The 15,816-nt window shown below is 38.4% G+C and overlaps 1 protein-coding gene across 3 annotated transcripts in view; it reads right to left on the bottom strand.

Moving 5' to 3' along the window:
- Tbc1d19 (TBC1 domain family member 19) overlaps positions 1 to 15,816 on the bottom strand; it is a 188,036-nt gene that overhangs the window by 147,669 nt on the left and 24,551 nt on the right. For all 3 annotated transcript variants that reach the window (XM_008837347.2, XM_029565543.1, XM_029565544.1), the window contains exons 2-4: positions 3,349 to 3,421; positions 2,607 to 2,652; positions 165 to 240 (exon numbers count right to left, since the gene is read on the bottom strand). In XM_008837347.2, coding sequence (XP_008835569.1) covers positions 165 to 240; positions 2,607 to 2,652; positions 3,349 to 3,421 — 195 coding nt within the window. The remainder of the gene's footprint in view (positions 1 to 164; positions 241 to 2,606; positions 2,653 to 3,348; positions 3,422 to 15,816) is intronic.

The raw sequence follows: 15,816 nt of genomic DNA, 5'->3' as shown, positions 1-15,816 counted from the left end.
TTACTCAAAATAAAAAGGAAGAGTATGCAAGATTATTAATATCATTAAAGTTGTTCTTACTCAATCTTTCATATAATGAATAATATATACCCCTGCTACCAATAAGAATCTTACTCTACATTACTTGGCATGGAAAAATAAAATGGTAATGAACAATGGCCAACCTGTGCTTTCCTCATGTACACCAAAGGCTCCTTAAGATGCTCAGGAGGTACAGCAGGATGATTAGGTAAAGGATACCTAGAAGCAGAAGGAGGCAGCTAAGTAATATGTACAACTCTTGATAATGACTTCTCTTGGTCAAGTTACTTACTTCTGGAGTTCACATTATAAATGAAATAGTATTTGTTAGTAATTCCATACATATATATAGACACAAAAGTCTAATAAAAATTTATTAATTCATACCGTTCTAGCAATGGGTTTTTGTTTTTGTTGTTATTTTTGCTTTGTTTTTGACCTAAGTTCTCACTATGTAGCCTTGACAGACCTGGAACTAGCTATGTAAACTGGGCCAGCCTGGAACTTGCTGTGATCTTCCTGCCTCTGTCTTCTGAGTTCTAGGATTATAGGACCACATCCATGAATGGGCAATTTATAAAGAACAGATCCACAGTGCCTCACAGTTCTGGAGTCGGGAAGTCAAATATCCATGTGTCAGCATCTGTTGCAAGCCTTCTTGTTGTATCATCCCATTATAGAAAGGGAGAGGACATACTGAGCAAACAGGGCCAAGCTCTGAGGTTTTTTTATTCAATTTTTACAATTTTCATGCAATATAATTGGATAGTATTTATATCCCTCCCCATCCATACCTTGCACCTCCCTTTATTGCCTCCACCAAATTTAATGTACATATATATGGTCTATGGAGTCTAATTTGTACACCCAAATGCCCTTCAGTGTGTGTCCATTGACTGGAGCCTGATTAACCTACCAAGAGACCCATCCTTGAATGAGACTGTCTCTGTTTGGCCTGTTCCCAACAGCCTTCAGTTGCCAAAAGTTCCTTAGGTTGGGTTGGGGTTTTTTACCCAATTCCTCATGTCTATGCTGGAATTTTGTCTGGTTTGAACCAAGTTCAGCTTTTTACAACATCACGAGCCCCATCTGTAGGAGCTCTTGTGGCCTAAATCTTAAAGGTCTCACTTGGTATTTGTTACAATTGCAATTAAATTCCATCATGAACTTTGGAGAGGACACGCAAATTACTTAAAGAATTGCTGGGTATTCTTTTACAGCAGCACAAAATAGACTAAGACAATGTCTAGGCATGTCTAACTTGTAGCCCATGGACCACATGTGCCCAAGGAGACTTATGGATGTGGCCCAAGACAAAACTATAAACCTACTTAGAATATTACAGGATTACTAGAGGGTTCTGTGTGTAACTTGATTATGTGGTTCTTGAGTGTGACCTTTGTAGATGTCAATGTTGGATTTTAACACCAAAAGGATGGCTAAGCCAAGCAGTTTTCTCTTCTATAAAATGTTGATCATAATAAATTCTACTTTGTAGAGTCATTATGAAGGTTACATTCAATCTTTTTTCTTTTATATATATTTTGAAGAAACATATAAAAGAGTAATGAATTGAGAGTGGATTAGATAAAAACACACTACAGGCATATTTGAAATTCTCAAATAATAAATATATTGAAAAATATTCTTAAAATATGTAAAACATATAAAGGAAAAATATTCATAAAAAAATTTAAATATATTCCAGAAAAAAAAGATGTTTAGAAAAGAAGAATTTAAGAAACAACTTGGAAGATGATAATAAACAACAAACAAAAATCTGATTTAGAAAAAATGTGTGTCTAAAGCATAAGTCAACAGGTCTCTATCTGAGTCTCTCAGAAGCAGTCTGGCTAAGCAAGGTTATCTCATTTCCCACTTAACAGTACAGTAGATCAGCAACATGGGAAACAGGAGGGTTAGAAACTAGAGAATGCTAGAGTCTAATCAAGTGATAACGATAGAACAAAGCACCTGACATTGAACCTCCACTGATGGTCTACAGGCGGGAGCAGAGGCTGGCTGGATTCCATCACTCTCCCATAAGAGGTTATCCTAGCTCCGACACACAAGAAACAGTCAGTAACTGATGAAGAACAGAGTCTTCAATGAACCACAAAAGCTAACACTGTCAATCTGTATTTTTGTAAGGGCAAACGTTCTATATACTTTAATAACCTCTGACAATAAATTTAGATAAATAAAAACACCGACGTTCTTAGTAACAATAATTTTACAAAGAAAAAGAAATTATGTTTAGCAGGGTCAGACTGTAATGGCAGAAAGAAGTATAATACCCCAAACCACAACCATAATAAGTGTCTGTATTAAGAGAAATGCCCTCTTACCAATTATTCTAGATGAGTAAGTTCTTAATCTACAAACTCTGGAAGAATAGAAAAGCCCACCTATGTGCTACTCATTCTCAGACAAGACTGCAGTAATTCTCATAACATCAAGTTACTTGAAATGCTATCTGCACACTAAGGAGAAATAATAATACAGCTCTATTCAGTAATAATTTTATTACTTACAAAGTAAATATAACTTACAAAAAGTATCTCAAAATAGATGGAAAAACTCACACATTCAGTTCACTATAAACAGCATTCTGAAGTTTCTTCTCCCAACCTGTTTTTAAATAAAAACAAAACCAAAGAAATATTAGTTTCTTAAATAAATATATAATAATAAAATTTAACTTATTAAAACTTTGGCATCATACTTCTTTGTGAAAGAACTCTGTCAACTGCTAAATACCATGCAAGTAAAACAACTAAACCAATTCTTTTCACTGTCAAAATGCTAAGCAAATGCCAAAATCTTTGACGTCCTACTGATGGTGTGAAGACTGTGTCAAGGGGAAGGATACAGAGTAGTCCAGTGCATGCAGAGGGCACATCACAAGCAATCCATTTTGGTTACCTAGTCACTAAACTCCCAGCCAACAAAAGCAGAATACTGTGAAGTTCCCATGTGACAAGGTTGGTACAGGGAATCTCTTCCTATTGTACAGAAAATTAAGATTTTTCTTTCTTTTTTCTTTGAAAGCATAGAAAATAATGTAGAAGAGATATAACTGGAAGTGAAAAGACAAATTACTTAATGAGGGATATCCTTGTCACACTTGGGACATATTTTTCACTATGAAAATAAACAGTATTTAAAACTGATTACTGCATTCATTTCTACAGTGTTCCTGAAAATTTGCAGTTTTATTGAAATGTGTGAGTCCTGATCCTCTCCAAATAGCCACAGTTGTATCAATTTTGAATAAGTAGCTGAAAGTCTGAGGATACTTAAAGAATTAGGGGCAAAGTTACAAACCTGATATTTTAAAGAATTCCTTAATATCTTCTTTTAGTGATTCAAGTCTAATCTCAGGTCTCTGAAGACAGGCCTAGTTTTTTGGAAAAGAAGAAAAAGGAGAAGACAGCAGTCAAGAGTACATAAATCAGTTGGGTTGATATGTAATGTTAATAAAATCTGTAAAAAAGAAACATCCAGATGTATTTTAAATGCACTTTGAGGTTATAGCACTTTAGCCCTCTCTCCAGGCTAGCTCACAAGAGAGAAGGCCTTCTCACCCACTCTTGTGATAGCATGCCAATCTACTCAAAATAGAAAAATTCCCAGCTAGTGAAGACATAATAACTCGTCTGGGGTCTCAGTAGGAATATACTCAGATTTTAGACATCTTATTGTACTTGCACACATGGCATCTGCCCCCAAAGACCCAAACACTGGGTAGGTACATCATATGACTGTGTCTTTGGCCAGTGCCTTCCTCTTTGGATTGCTGTTCAACATATACGTGGTGTGCCTATTTATGAAAAAATACATGAAACCCTAGTTTATTAGTGTTTTTAACTGTCTCTTTCATCTTCAGGGGAATGATTTGTATTCTACCAGTTTTTCACACTGCAGTTTTTACCAAAATATAAACGAAGTTTTTAACCATAAATAGCATATTTTTCCTACTTGTGATGCTTTGATTATCCTCAAAGTATTGGCATTTATGACTCAGTTCTCTATGAAATTTTAGAAGTATAAATCTTAACAGCACACTTCTATTACTACCATGATAGTTCGTATTTCCAACTGAAGAAATTAAAAATTGCTCCTATTTTCCACCTACTACCTTGCTCCTGTCTTCTAATTTTAAGTCTCATCACTGAAATCACCACCCACCAGATCTTCCAAGTCAGAAATTTCTAATTTATTTTCAAAATTAGTTACTCTCAACTACACTGTAACTCTTCCACAGCCTCTTTCTGGAAAGATAAGACTGGTAGCAGTAAGCATTTTTAAAGATTTATTTTTATTTTTAAAAATTATGCGGGGTGTGTGTATGTGTGTGTGTGTGTGTGCGTGTGTGTGTGTGTGTGTGTGTGTGTGTGTGTGTGTGTACATGTGTGCTGGTGACATGGAGGCCAGAGAGATTGGATCCTCTGGAGCTGGAGTTGCAGGTGGTTGTGAGCCAGCCAACATGGGTGTTGGGAACCAAACTCAGGTCTTCTGCAAGAGCACTAAGGGCCCTTAACCACTGAGCCATCTCTCCAGCCCCAAGCATGTTTTAAATCTGTCTTACTACCACATAAAAATAGACCAACTAAATAGCAAAACCAAAAATTCCAAGGAAAACATGTATAACAAAACTAGGTGATACCTCCCACAAATCAAAAGTACATTCACTGTGACCACTCAATATCCAAGAACCTATAGTATTAGCACCTGTACAGGAAGAAGGAATGGGATCAGGGTACATGACATGTGGCAGTAAGAGAGCCCCCAAATAACCAACCAACCATTGGAACAAGGGTGAGCCAATTTTAGATCAGGACTTTGACCAGGGAGGGGCTTGGCCCAACTCAAGGCGTAGCAGGTGGGATATGAAGAGACTGGAGCAGAGTCTCAGAACTGGCCAAGCAGGGCTTCATTTCTGACAAGGTCACACTAAAGTGAAAAATGTGGACAGGGTAATCAAATTTGTGGATGATGAGGACCTAGTTTGTTACCTTGAAAACTAGTAAGTAAAAGAAAAGGCATTTATATTGTCTTTAATGCTTCTTTATAAGAGTATGCAACTAAAACCTAAAACGGATACAGTTAGAACCACAATTTTGCAACTCCAGTGAATTACTAATTCTAGGCAATGAACAGAATCAGCTGGTAACACTGCAAGAGACACCAGGACAGTATGTGCTGCTCAGTGAAAGAATACCCTACTGCCCATAGCTCTGCCCAAAAGATGACACTTGAGTCTGATGAAGCCTCAGGTCCAGCTGCCAATGTACAAGGCATATAAAGGGCGGAACATGGAACATGAGTTTACAATCAGAATAGCTGGAGCTACAAGAAATGCTAAGAACTAGAGTTCCTCAGCTGACAATATATTAGAAAAAAGAAAGAAAGCAGGGCTGGGCAGGTGGCTCAATGAATAAAGCATCAAGTGTGAGGACCAGAATTGGGATCCTCAGCACCCATGTAAATGCTGGGCAGACACAGTGGACCTCCTGCATTCCTGGCACCCAGGAGCAGAGCCACAGGATCCTTAGAGCAAACTGGCTCACTAGAGTAGACAAATCAACAAGCTGTAGATTCAAGTGAGAGAGTCTGCTTCAATATATCAGGTGGAGAGTGACAGAGGAAGATACCCAACATCAACCTCTGATCTCCAGAGACAAATGCACACACATGCACCTATGCACACCGACATGAACCCCCACACATGTGAACATGCATACATACATGCATGTATACCACCACACATAAAAGGAGGAAAAAAACCTATAGAAAACTAAAATCCATCATTTTTTAGTCAATTGCCAAGGCTAAGCTCTACTAAGGGATATACATGTTCAGGGAGGGGACTACATAATTATCAGGTGGTCAGGAGGGAGGGAGAGAGGGAGGGATTTGCAGTTCTAGAGAGGCAAATGGAGGGGCTCCTTCCAGAGTATATGTTACAAAGTCATTCACCTTGAAACAATGCATTGTAGACTTGTCACTTATTTGTATTCTACCTATAATAAAAATCTTCAAAATTGAAAAAAGTATGTCTTCCAATATACTTCTTTTTTTCATTTTTAAAGTCTCACCTTTGGCTAGTCCTCATCTTTTGTTCTTCTCTCTCTCTCTCTCTCTCTCTCTCTCTCTCTCTCTCTCTGTGTGTGTGTGTGTGTGTGTGTGTGTGTGTGTGTGTGACAATATGCTCCATATGTGCAGGTGCCCACAGAGGCAAGAAGAGGGTGTCAAATCACTTTATACTGGAGTTACAAGCAGTTGTGAGCTGTCCAATGTGGGTGCTGGGAACTGAGCCCTGGTTCTCTTCAAGAACACCCTGTGCTCTTAACTGCTGAACTCCAGTCCTAGTCCTCATCTTTTACCTGAATTACTGAAATAGCTTCTGAACTGGACATGTTATTTTTAAAAATATTTTATTATTTTCATTTCATGTGTATGAGTGTATTGCCTGCATGTATGTGAGTGCACCCATGTCATGCAATGCTGCTGGAGGTCAGAAGAAGGCTTCGGATTCCCCTGGAACTGGAGTTAAGGATGGTTTGTAGCCACAATGTAGGTGCTGGGAATTGAACCCAGGTCCTCTGCAAGAGCAATCAGTGCTCTTAACCGCTGAGCCATCATCTCTCCAGACCCATGTTGTTATCTTACTTATCTAAATTGCATTCTTCACCTGACATGCCCAAACCCCATTACTCTACTTTGTCTTCTTTACTTTTCATTAGCTCTGAACATACTACATGATTAATTCATTTACTATGTTTACTGGTATATTATGTGTCTCAATATTTAGTGGCAAGCTCTACTACAGCAGATAGCTTAGTGCCTAAAACACTTTCACACAGTAGATGCACAATAAGTGTTTATTGAATGGATGAATGAAGTAAAATCTCCCTTTTCCAATCTGTTCTCCAGTACTTTCTTACTAAAATCTGTCTGCTCTGGCTGTGACTCTCCAGACATACAAAAGAATCTTCAATGGTTACATGTTGCTCTTTACAGTGTAGATCTCATTTATTCCTATAGATTCATCTGGTGCTGTTGCTTCACCAAGCTAAAAATACCCTCTTATTCTCTCACACACTGTACTCGCTAGTCACAGTAAACTGTATTCAGTGATTCACCATCTGTCAAGTCCCTGAAGGGCTCTAAGATTTGTCCAGGTTGTTCCCTCAAATGCAAGTACTCCCTCACCACAAACACATACTTACTTCCAGAAATGTCCCTCATATGTCACCTCCTTCCCCAGCTGCCCCAAAACAGAACACTATGTTCCTCTGCAACAGTGCATAAAATTATTTTTAACTAAACAGAGTGATTTCTATCCTGTTACACCCAGGTATTTTAAAAGATATAAAATCTCTACTCATTATTCAAAATGACCAGGCAAATGGAAATTTCATGTCTCCTTTCTTCCTTTTACTGGCTTGTATTTGGAGATGATTCATAGAGTACAGTTTGAAGAATTTTAAGAGAAAAAAAGTGGTCATTCTTTCTAAACATTTTCACAATTTCGTGGTTGCTAGACCTCCCAGACATACTTTTTATACTAAACACAAACCAAGTTCATGAACCATCCAAGCTAATTACTAAACTCCTCAGAAACTGGAGAACCAAAAGCAGGACAATGGGCTGGGGGTGCATCTCAGTGGTAAAGAGCTTGCCTAGTGGGCTCAGGGGTCTGGGTCTGAGTCCATCAACCCCATTCCCCCACAATATCCACACAGCAGGACAAGAACACAGCATGATACTGCAAAGGGGTTCTGAGGCATGATTTAGCAGCATGATATGTTCTAAAAATTAAATATAAACTATTTGTAATTCTATTATATAGAATTCTGTTATACACTGAAAGCAGCATCACAGTACAATGAGAAGAGCCTTTTCTGACTAATATTATGATCAATATTAAAAAGGTACAGCTCTTAATAAATAAAAATTTTTTTAAAGGTACAGCTATACTTTATCTAATATGGTCCCAGTATCTAATTTATTTCTGTCTGTTGTTCTGGTCACTCAGTGTAGAGAAGAATCATGACTCACAGAGGCACATTAGTGTTACTAAGGGACTGCTTACATCCCTACCTTAGGAATTCCATCCCTGAATCATTTGTCACAAAGCTCTTTCTTATCATGAGCTAAAATGTGCTTCCTTTAACATCTGCCACCACTAATCCCTCTGCCCTAGAGTCACAGAAAGCAAGCTTAATCCCTTTTGAAGAGACCTTTAAATAACATCTACTGTGTCTTCCCTGAAATGGCTTTCTTCAGTCACATATATCTCAAGCTTCATCAACTTCTCTTCATAAAACAAAGTTCTTATCACCCTGCTCTGAGAAGATTCTTGCCTAATCTTCCCTTGATTGGTACAGCCTAACTGATCCATTTCACTCATTTCTCCACCTTTCACTCTTGGGATCCCTACTCTCTTAAAAATTACTGTGGGCTCCAGGATGCTTTACTTATGTGGATTATATGCACTAATTCAGCTTTAGAAATTAAATGAGAAGCAATTAAAAATAACTGTTTATTAGTATGGGTTCCTTTCAAAATGAAGCATGTAATTATCATGTGGATCAAGAATTCTACTTCAGCATTCATTCCAAAGAACTGAAAGCAGGGACTCAAACAGACACTTGTACACCAGTGTTCACAGCAGCATTAGCCACAACAGCCCAAAGGTAGAAACAATCCAATATCTACAGATGGACACATGGATAAATAAAATGTTGTAGACACATATATATGAATATTCTTTTAAAGGGAAATAATTTCTGAGACATGCTATAATGCAGATGAATCTTGAAAACATCATGCTACAGGAAAGAGCCACAAAAAAAAAAACTAATACTATATGATTCTGTTGTGCCCAGAGTAATCAAACTCAGAAACAGAAGGTAGGATGGTGATTGTCAGGGATAGGGAGGGCTGGGGGTCAGTTTTAATGAGCACATCCCTTCAGTTTGGGATGATTAAGAAAGTTTGGGAGGATGGTAGTATGGCTGACAACAGTATGAATGTACTTAATGCCAAAGAACTGTGCACCTTAGGCAAAGTGGTCACGTGAATGAATATTGACTACAAAACAACAAAGAATTATTCATACTCTCATTATATATTAGCCTAACCATACATATTTAAAGTAAATTATTTTCAGAAACAAAAATTTTAGGGCTGCAGAGATAGCCCAGGGGTTAAGAATGCAAATGGCAGGCACAGCCACCAGCTTCCTGGTGCCAGCATCATTCCTGCTCCCTAGGATCCCTCAGGACCTCTTCCTGTCCCCACCTCCCTTTGCATTTCTGGGCGGCACAGCCACCAGCTTCCTGGTGCCAGCATCTTTCCTGGTCCCGAGGAGCCCTCTAGGCCTGCTCCCGCTCTCACTTCCCTTTGCACCCTCAGGTGGTACAGCCACCAGCTTCCTGGTACCAGCATATTTCCTGGGTAAGTCCTGCAGCACACAGCATGCCTTAACTCCCCCAGCCTCATTCACACTCCCAGCTCCCCAACCCCATCTCTCCTCCTAGCCTGGGTACTGGCCCATTTCTTATCTTGGCAGCCCAGACCCCTCAACTGACCTCTTGGCCCAGAATCCCCACTGTATCCTGATCCTTTCCACCCAGACCAACTGAATTCCTCCCAGTAGTCCCCAGGAGCCCTTGGGGCCTCTTCCCACCCTTATCTCCCTTTGTTTCCCTGGGTGGCACAGTCACCAGCTTCCTGGGACCAGCATCTTTCCAGGGCCCTGCTCCCAGGCCAGCTCAGCACCCATATTCCAGAGGCCAGCATCTTTTCTAGAGGGATCCAGACCTTAGGAGAAAGCCTGAGATCATCTGATCCTCATCTGACTTGGGCCTCTGTGGGAACTCCTGAAGACAAAAGCAATTTGGCCACTCCAATATAAAATCAAAAGAGACAATCTGAAGCCTAGACAACCAGCTTTTCATGCCCAACAAGTAAACTACAAAGGCACATAAAGGTTACAAAAAGCAGACCTCAACTCAACAAAGGAAGGCTTGAGTCTCACACAAGAATCAGAAACTACAAAAGAAATCCACATGTAAAAGTCACAGAGAAAAAATAATAACATGAAAAACCAAAATAATGTATCCCCACCAAGGACCGATAGTCTTCTAAAGGAGTACATTGAGAGCCCTCTAGAGATAACACAGGACATGGAACTCAAGAACAATAATAAATATGGTAAAAGAATTCAGTGAATTTAAAGAACACACACAAAAAAAAAGAAATCAAAGAACTGAAAGAAGATACAGATAAACTTCTGAATGAATTCAGAAAAAAGTTAGAAATATTGAAGACTACTCAGGCTGAAATGAAGAAGGAAGTGTAACACTCAGTAAGCCAATTAGAAACAACAGGAGAAAGCCTAATGAATAGGATGAATGAAATGGAATACGCAATATCAAGACTGGAAGATAAAGTGGAAGAATGAGACCACTAAAGTAAAGATTATGAAAAACTTAAGAAAACACAAGAATGGAATATGCAGGAATTGTGTGACACCATAAAAATTCCAAACTTTTGAATCATAGGCATACAGGAAGGAGAAGAATTTCAGGATAATGATATGGACCAGATCTTCAACAGGATTGTAGAAGAGAATTTCCCAAAATTAAAGAAAGACATGCCCATACAAATACAAGAAGCATATAGAACACCAAACAGACAGGACCAGAAAAGACACTCTACACAGCACATCACAGTAAAAACACTAAATGTACAGAGAGAATACTGAAAACTGCAAAAGAAAAACAAGTCACATATAAATGAAAATTCATCAGAATTACAGCTAACTTTTCAGTGCAAACTATGAAAGTCAGAAGAACCAGGACCAAAGTATTCTCAGTTCTAAAAGACCACAGAAGCCAACCCAGATTACTTTACCCAGTAGAAATGTCTATTATAGTGGAAGGGGAAAGAAAAATTCATGACATAAATAGGCTGAAAGAATTCGTGTCCACAAAAAAAAAAAAAAAAAAAAACCACTCTTCAGAGAGTTCTTGAAACAATACAAAGAGCTGACGAAAGGAATGGCTATACCCAAGGGGTTACAGAAAGAAACTTAATGAAGGTATAACTGTGGAAATGCACAGCTATATCAAGAATGTGAACAGAAGTCAAAATGACAGGAATAAATACACATCTTTCATTAATATCTTTAAATATCAGTGGACTAAACTCCCCAGTCAAAAGACACAGACTAGATGAATGGATTAAGAAACAAAACTCATCTTACTTTCAAGGACAGGCACTATCTTAAAGTGAAAGGAGGAAAAAAATACACCAAGCGAATGGTACTAATAAAAAAGCAGGCATTGCAATTCTAATATCTGATAAAATAGACTTTAAACTAAAACTAATCAGAAGAGATAAAGAGGGCCACTTCATTCTGATCAAAGGAACAATTGACCAAGAAGATATTACAATCATGAACATATATTCACCAACCTCTGGTGCACCCAGTTTCAAAAAAACAAATATTCCACCGAAGCACCAAAGAATATACTTTCTATTCAGCACTCCATGGAACTTTCTCCAAAATTGACCGTATGCTGGGGCACAAAACAAACCTCAACAAATACAAAAAGATTGAAGTAATTCCATGCATTCTATCACCACAATGCAATAAAGCTTACAATCAACACCAGAAGAAGCCCTAATCACCACATGACGAATGTATCAAGAATAAACAACACACTCCTAAATGATGAGTGGGTCAAAGGAGAAATTAAGAAAGAAATGAAAGAATTCCTGGAACTAAATGAAAAGGACAATACAACACAATAAAACCTCTGGGATACATTGAAACAGTCCTTAGAGGGAAGTTTATAGTTCTAAGTGCCTACATTAACAAATCAGAAAGAACACAAATAAATGACTTAACATTGCAACTCAACACACTTGAAAAGCAACAACAAATGAAATCCAAACCCAGCAGACAAGAAGAAATAACAAAAATCAGAGCAGAAATTAATTAAATAGAAACAAAGAAAACAATACAAAGAATCAACGAACACATGAGATGGTTCTTTGAAAAGATAAACAAGATTGACAGACTGCTAGCCCAGTTAACCAAAGGAAAGAAAGAGCACCTCCAAATCAACAAAATCAGACGTGAAAGGGGAAACATCACAACAGATACCCAAAATATCCAGACCATTATAGGGGAATATTTTAAAAAACCTATATGCTACTAAATTTGGAAAATCTAAAAGAAATGGATGGACATCTAAAAACATGGGACCCACCAAAGTTAAACCAAGAAGAGATCAACACTTTAAACAAACCCATAACATATAAGGAAATTGAAACAGTAATACAAAACCTCCAGACTGAAAAAAAGCCCAGGACCAGAAGGATTCACAGCAGAATTCTACCAGACATTTAAAGAAGATCTACATCCAATATCATTTTAAATTATTCAAAAAGATAGAAATGGAGAGAGAACTTTCAAATTCCTTCTATGGAGCCAGCATCACTCCAATACCAAAGCCAAGTAAAGATACAACAACAACAAAAAAATACAGACCCATATCCTTAATGAAAATAGACACAAAAGTTCTCAACAAAATACTTGCAAACCACATACAGACACACATCAAAAAGATCATCCACTATGATCAAGTCAGCTTTATTCCAGAGATGCAGGGATGGCTCAATATACATAAGTCAATAAACATCATAAATCACATAGATAGACTCAAAGGCAAGAACCACATGGTCATCTGAATAGATGTAGTGAAGGCCTTTGACAAAAATTCAACATGCTGTCTCCAGATTGGCTGGTTCCTCCAATGGGCAGGGCCTGACATTGAGCGGGAACTAGGAAGGGAAGCCAGGAGCCATCTTGTGATGGAAGCCAGGAGCCAGGGGTAGAGCATGATGGTGTAGGAAATTAGCAGCCAGTGCAGCAACTCAAAGACAGAATGGACTGACTCCCTGTGGACCTGGGGCAAGATCACTGGTCCTGGAGGCGTGAGCGAATGCTAGAGGGGCTATCGGTGCGACATGGTCTGATAAGGCGGGCTCTGAGTCACTGCGGCATGGGGCTAGGCACTGGGTACTCATTCCTTTGTAAGTTAATAAACTCATATAAAATATATTATATGGCTTGTCTGATCACACAGGAGACCCAGAGAGAATTCAGGCTACACATGTGTTTATGTTCAAAGCTCTAGAGGGAACTGGGCTGGAGGGAACATCCTCAACATAAATAAAGCCATATACAACAAACCCACAGCCAACATCATTCTAAATGGAGAAAAACTGGAAGCATTCCCATTGAATTCAGGAACCAGATAAGGCTGTCCACTATCTCTACTCCTCTTTAACATAGCTTGAAACTCTTGAAAGAGTAATAAGACCAGAGAAGGAAATTCCAGGAGTAAAAATTGGAAAAAAAGAGATCAAATATTCCCTTTTTTGCAGACGATATATCTAAGAGATGCTAAAAATTCCATCAGAAAACTCCTAGAAATTATTAACATATTCAGTAACATGACAGGTTACAAAATTAATCTACAAAAGTCTACGGACTTTCTATATACCAATAACAAGCAATCAGAGAAAGAGTAGATGGAAACACTCCCTTTCACAATACCACAAAAAAATAAAATATCTTGGAATAAACCTGACCAAACACATTAAAGAGCTCTACAACTTTAAAGAAAGAGATTGAGGAAGACATCAGAAGATGGAAGGACCTCCAATGCTCATGGATTGGAAGAACTAATATTGTGAAAGTAGCCATCCAACCAAAGACATTTACAGACTCAATGCAATGCCAATCAAAACCCCCATGACATTCTTCACAGAACTGGAAAAAAAACATCCTAAGATTCATATGGAAGCACAAAAGACCTCAGATAGCCAAAGCAACCCTGAGCACTAAGAGCAATGCTGGGGGGATTACTTTACCAAATTTTAAACTGCACTACAGAGTTATAGTCATAAAAACAACATGGTACTGGCACAAACATAGACCCATAGATCAATGGAACAAAGCTGAAGACCCAACTCTGAGTACATGCAATTTCAGCCACCTGAGATTTGACAAAGGGGGCAAGAAAATTCACTGGAGGAAAGACAGCATGTTCAGCAAATGGTGCTGGCAAAACTGGATCTCCACCTGTAGAAGAATGAAACTAAACCCTATCTTTCACCTTACACAAAAATCAACTCCAAATGGATCAAAGACCTCAATGTAAAGCCTGAAACTGAAACTTTCAGAAGAAAACGTTGGCAATACTATCTCAAACTTAAAAAAAAAACAAAAAGAGGGTTGAAGATGTAACTCATTGTTTGCACGGTGTGAGTGCAAAGCCCTGGGTTCAAGTCTTAGTAGTTAAAGTCCCCAAAATGCTTCTGTACATCAAAAGAAGCAACCAAGGAAATGAAGAGGAAAACCACAGAATGGGAGAAAATCTTCACCAGCGACACATCTGAGAGAAGTTTAACATCCAGAATATATAACGAACTCAAAAAACAAAGAATCAAGAATGGAAGTAACCCAATTAAAAGATGAGCTAAGGAACTGATCAGACAGTCCTCAAAAGAAGAAATAAAGATGGCTAAGTAGCATTTTAAAAGGTGTTCAACATCACTAATAATTAGGGAATTGCAAATTAAAACCACTTTAAGATTTCATCTTACAAATGATACCAAATGTTGGAGAGGATGTGGGGAAAGGGGAACGCTCATCCACTGCTGGTGGGTGGGGCTGCAAGCTTGTTCAACCCCTATGGAAAGCAGTGTGGAGAACTCTTAAAAAACTTCAATGAACCTACCATTTGACCCAGTTGTACCACTCCTTGGCATATACCCACAGAATTCATCCTATTGCAGAGACCTTTGTACATCCAAGTTTGTTGCTGCTCTTTTCACAATAGCTAAGAGATGGAAGCAACCTAAGTGTCCCTCAACTGATGAGTGGATAATGAAAATGTGGTTCATTTATTTGATGGAGTTTTACTCAGCAGTAAAGAAAGATGAAATCATGAAACATGCAGGTAAATGGATGGAACTAGAAACTGCTATACTAAGTGAAGTAACACAGACTCAGAAAAGCAAACGACGTATGTTCTCCCTCACATGTGGATCCTAGCACCAAACCCTGATAGGTGATTATGTATCCAGACATAACTACAGGAACCAGGATAATGAAAAGGAACCAAGCAGGTAAAGAAAGAATCTGAAAGAGAAGAATAGTAGGAAACAGGCATGAATAAGGGAGATATGGATAAAAAATTGGGTTATTTTAAGGAGAGGGGTTATACAAGGGACCTTGGGGATAAAGGGAAAGAAGTAGCTCAAGAGAAGTGGGACCATAGGAGAACGGTATTAAGGGAGAAATGGGAAAAATGGGGTCACTTTAAATGGAGAAGCCATGGTGGAAGGGTTAGACAATATAAGAGATAAATAATAACTAGTTTTAAAAAAAGAGGGAACCATATTAATTGAACAGCCTATTGACATATTATACATATAACTAGCTCAATGAATATAATATATATCTAGTTAAGGTTTACCTGAGAATGTTCAGTCTTTGCCCAAGCTTTATCTACATAGCATATGGTAATTAAAAGTACCAGACTGGTGGAACTAACCTTCCTGGAATTTTAACAGCCATACCTTGAAGTGTATATTAATTTGGTCAGCAGGACACAGAGGATGGTTTTTTGCTCCTTGCCCTCCTAGGTCGACTAAGTTCCAGGGGACTATGAGCATCTCTCCAAATGTCCTGTAACTGTG

The sequence above is a fragment of the Nannospalax galili genome, unplaced genomic scaffold (assembly GCF_000622305.1).
Source record: "Nannospalax galili isolate Female #2095 unplaced genomic scaffold, S.galili_v1.0 scaffold777, whole genome shotgun sequence".
Taxonomy (NCBI): Eukaryota; Metazoa; Chordata; class Mammalia; order Rodentia; family Spalacidae; genus Nannospalax; species Nannospalax galili.
This window is presented reverse-complemented; position numbering and strand designations above follow the sequence as displayed.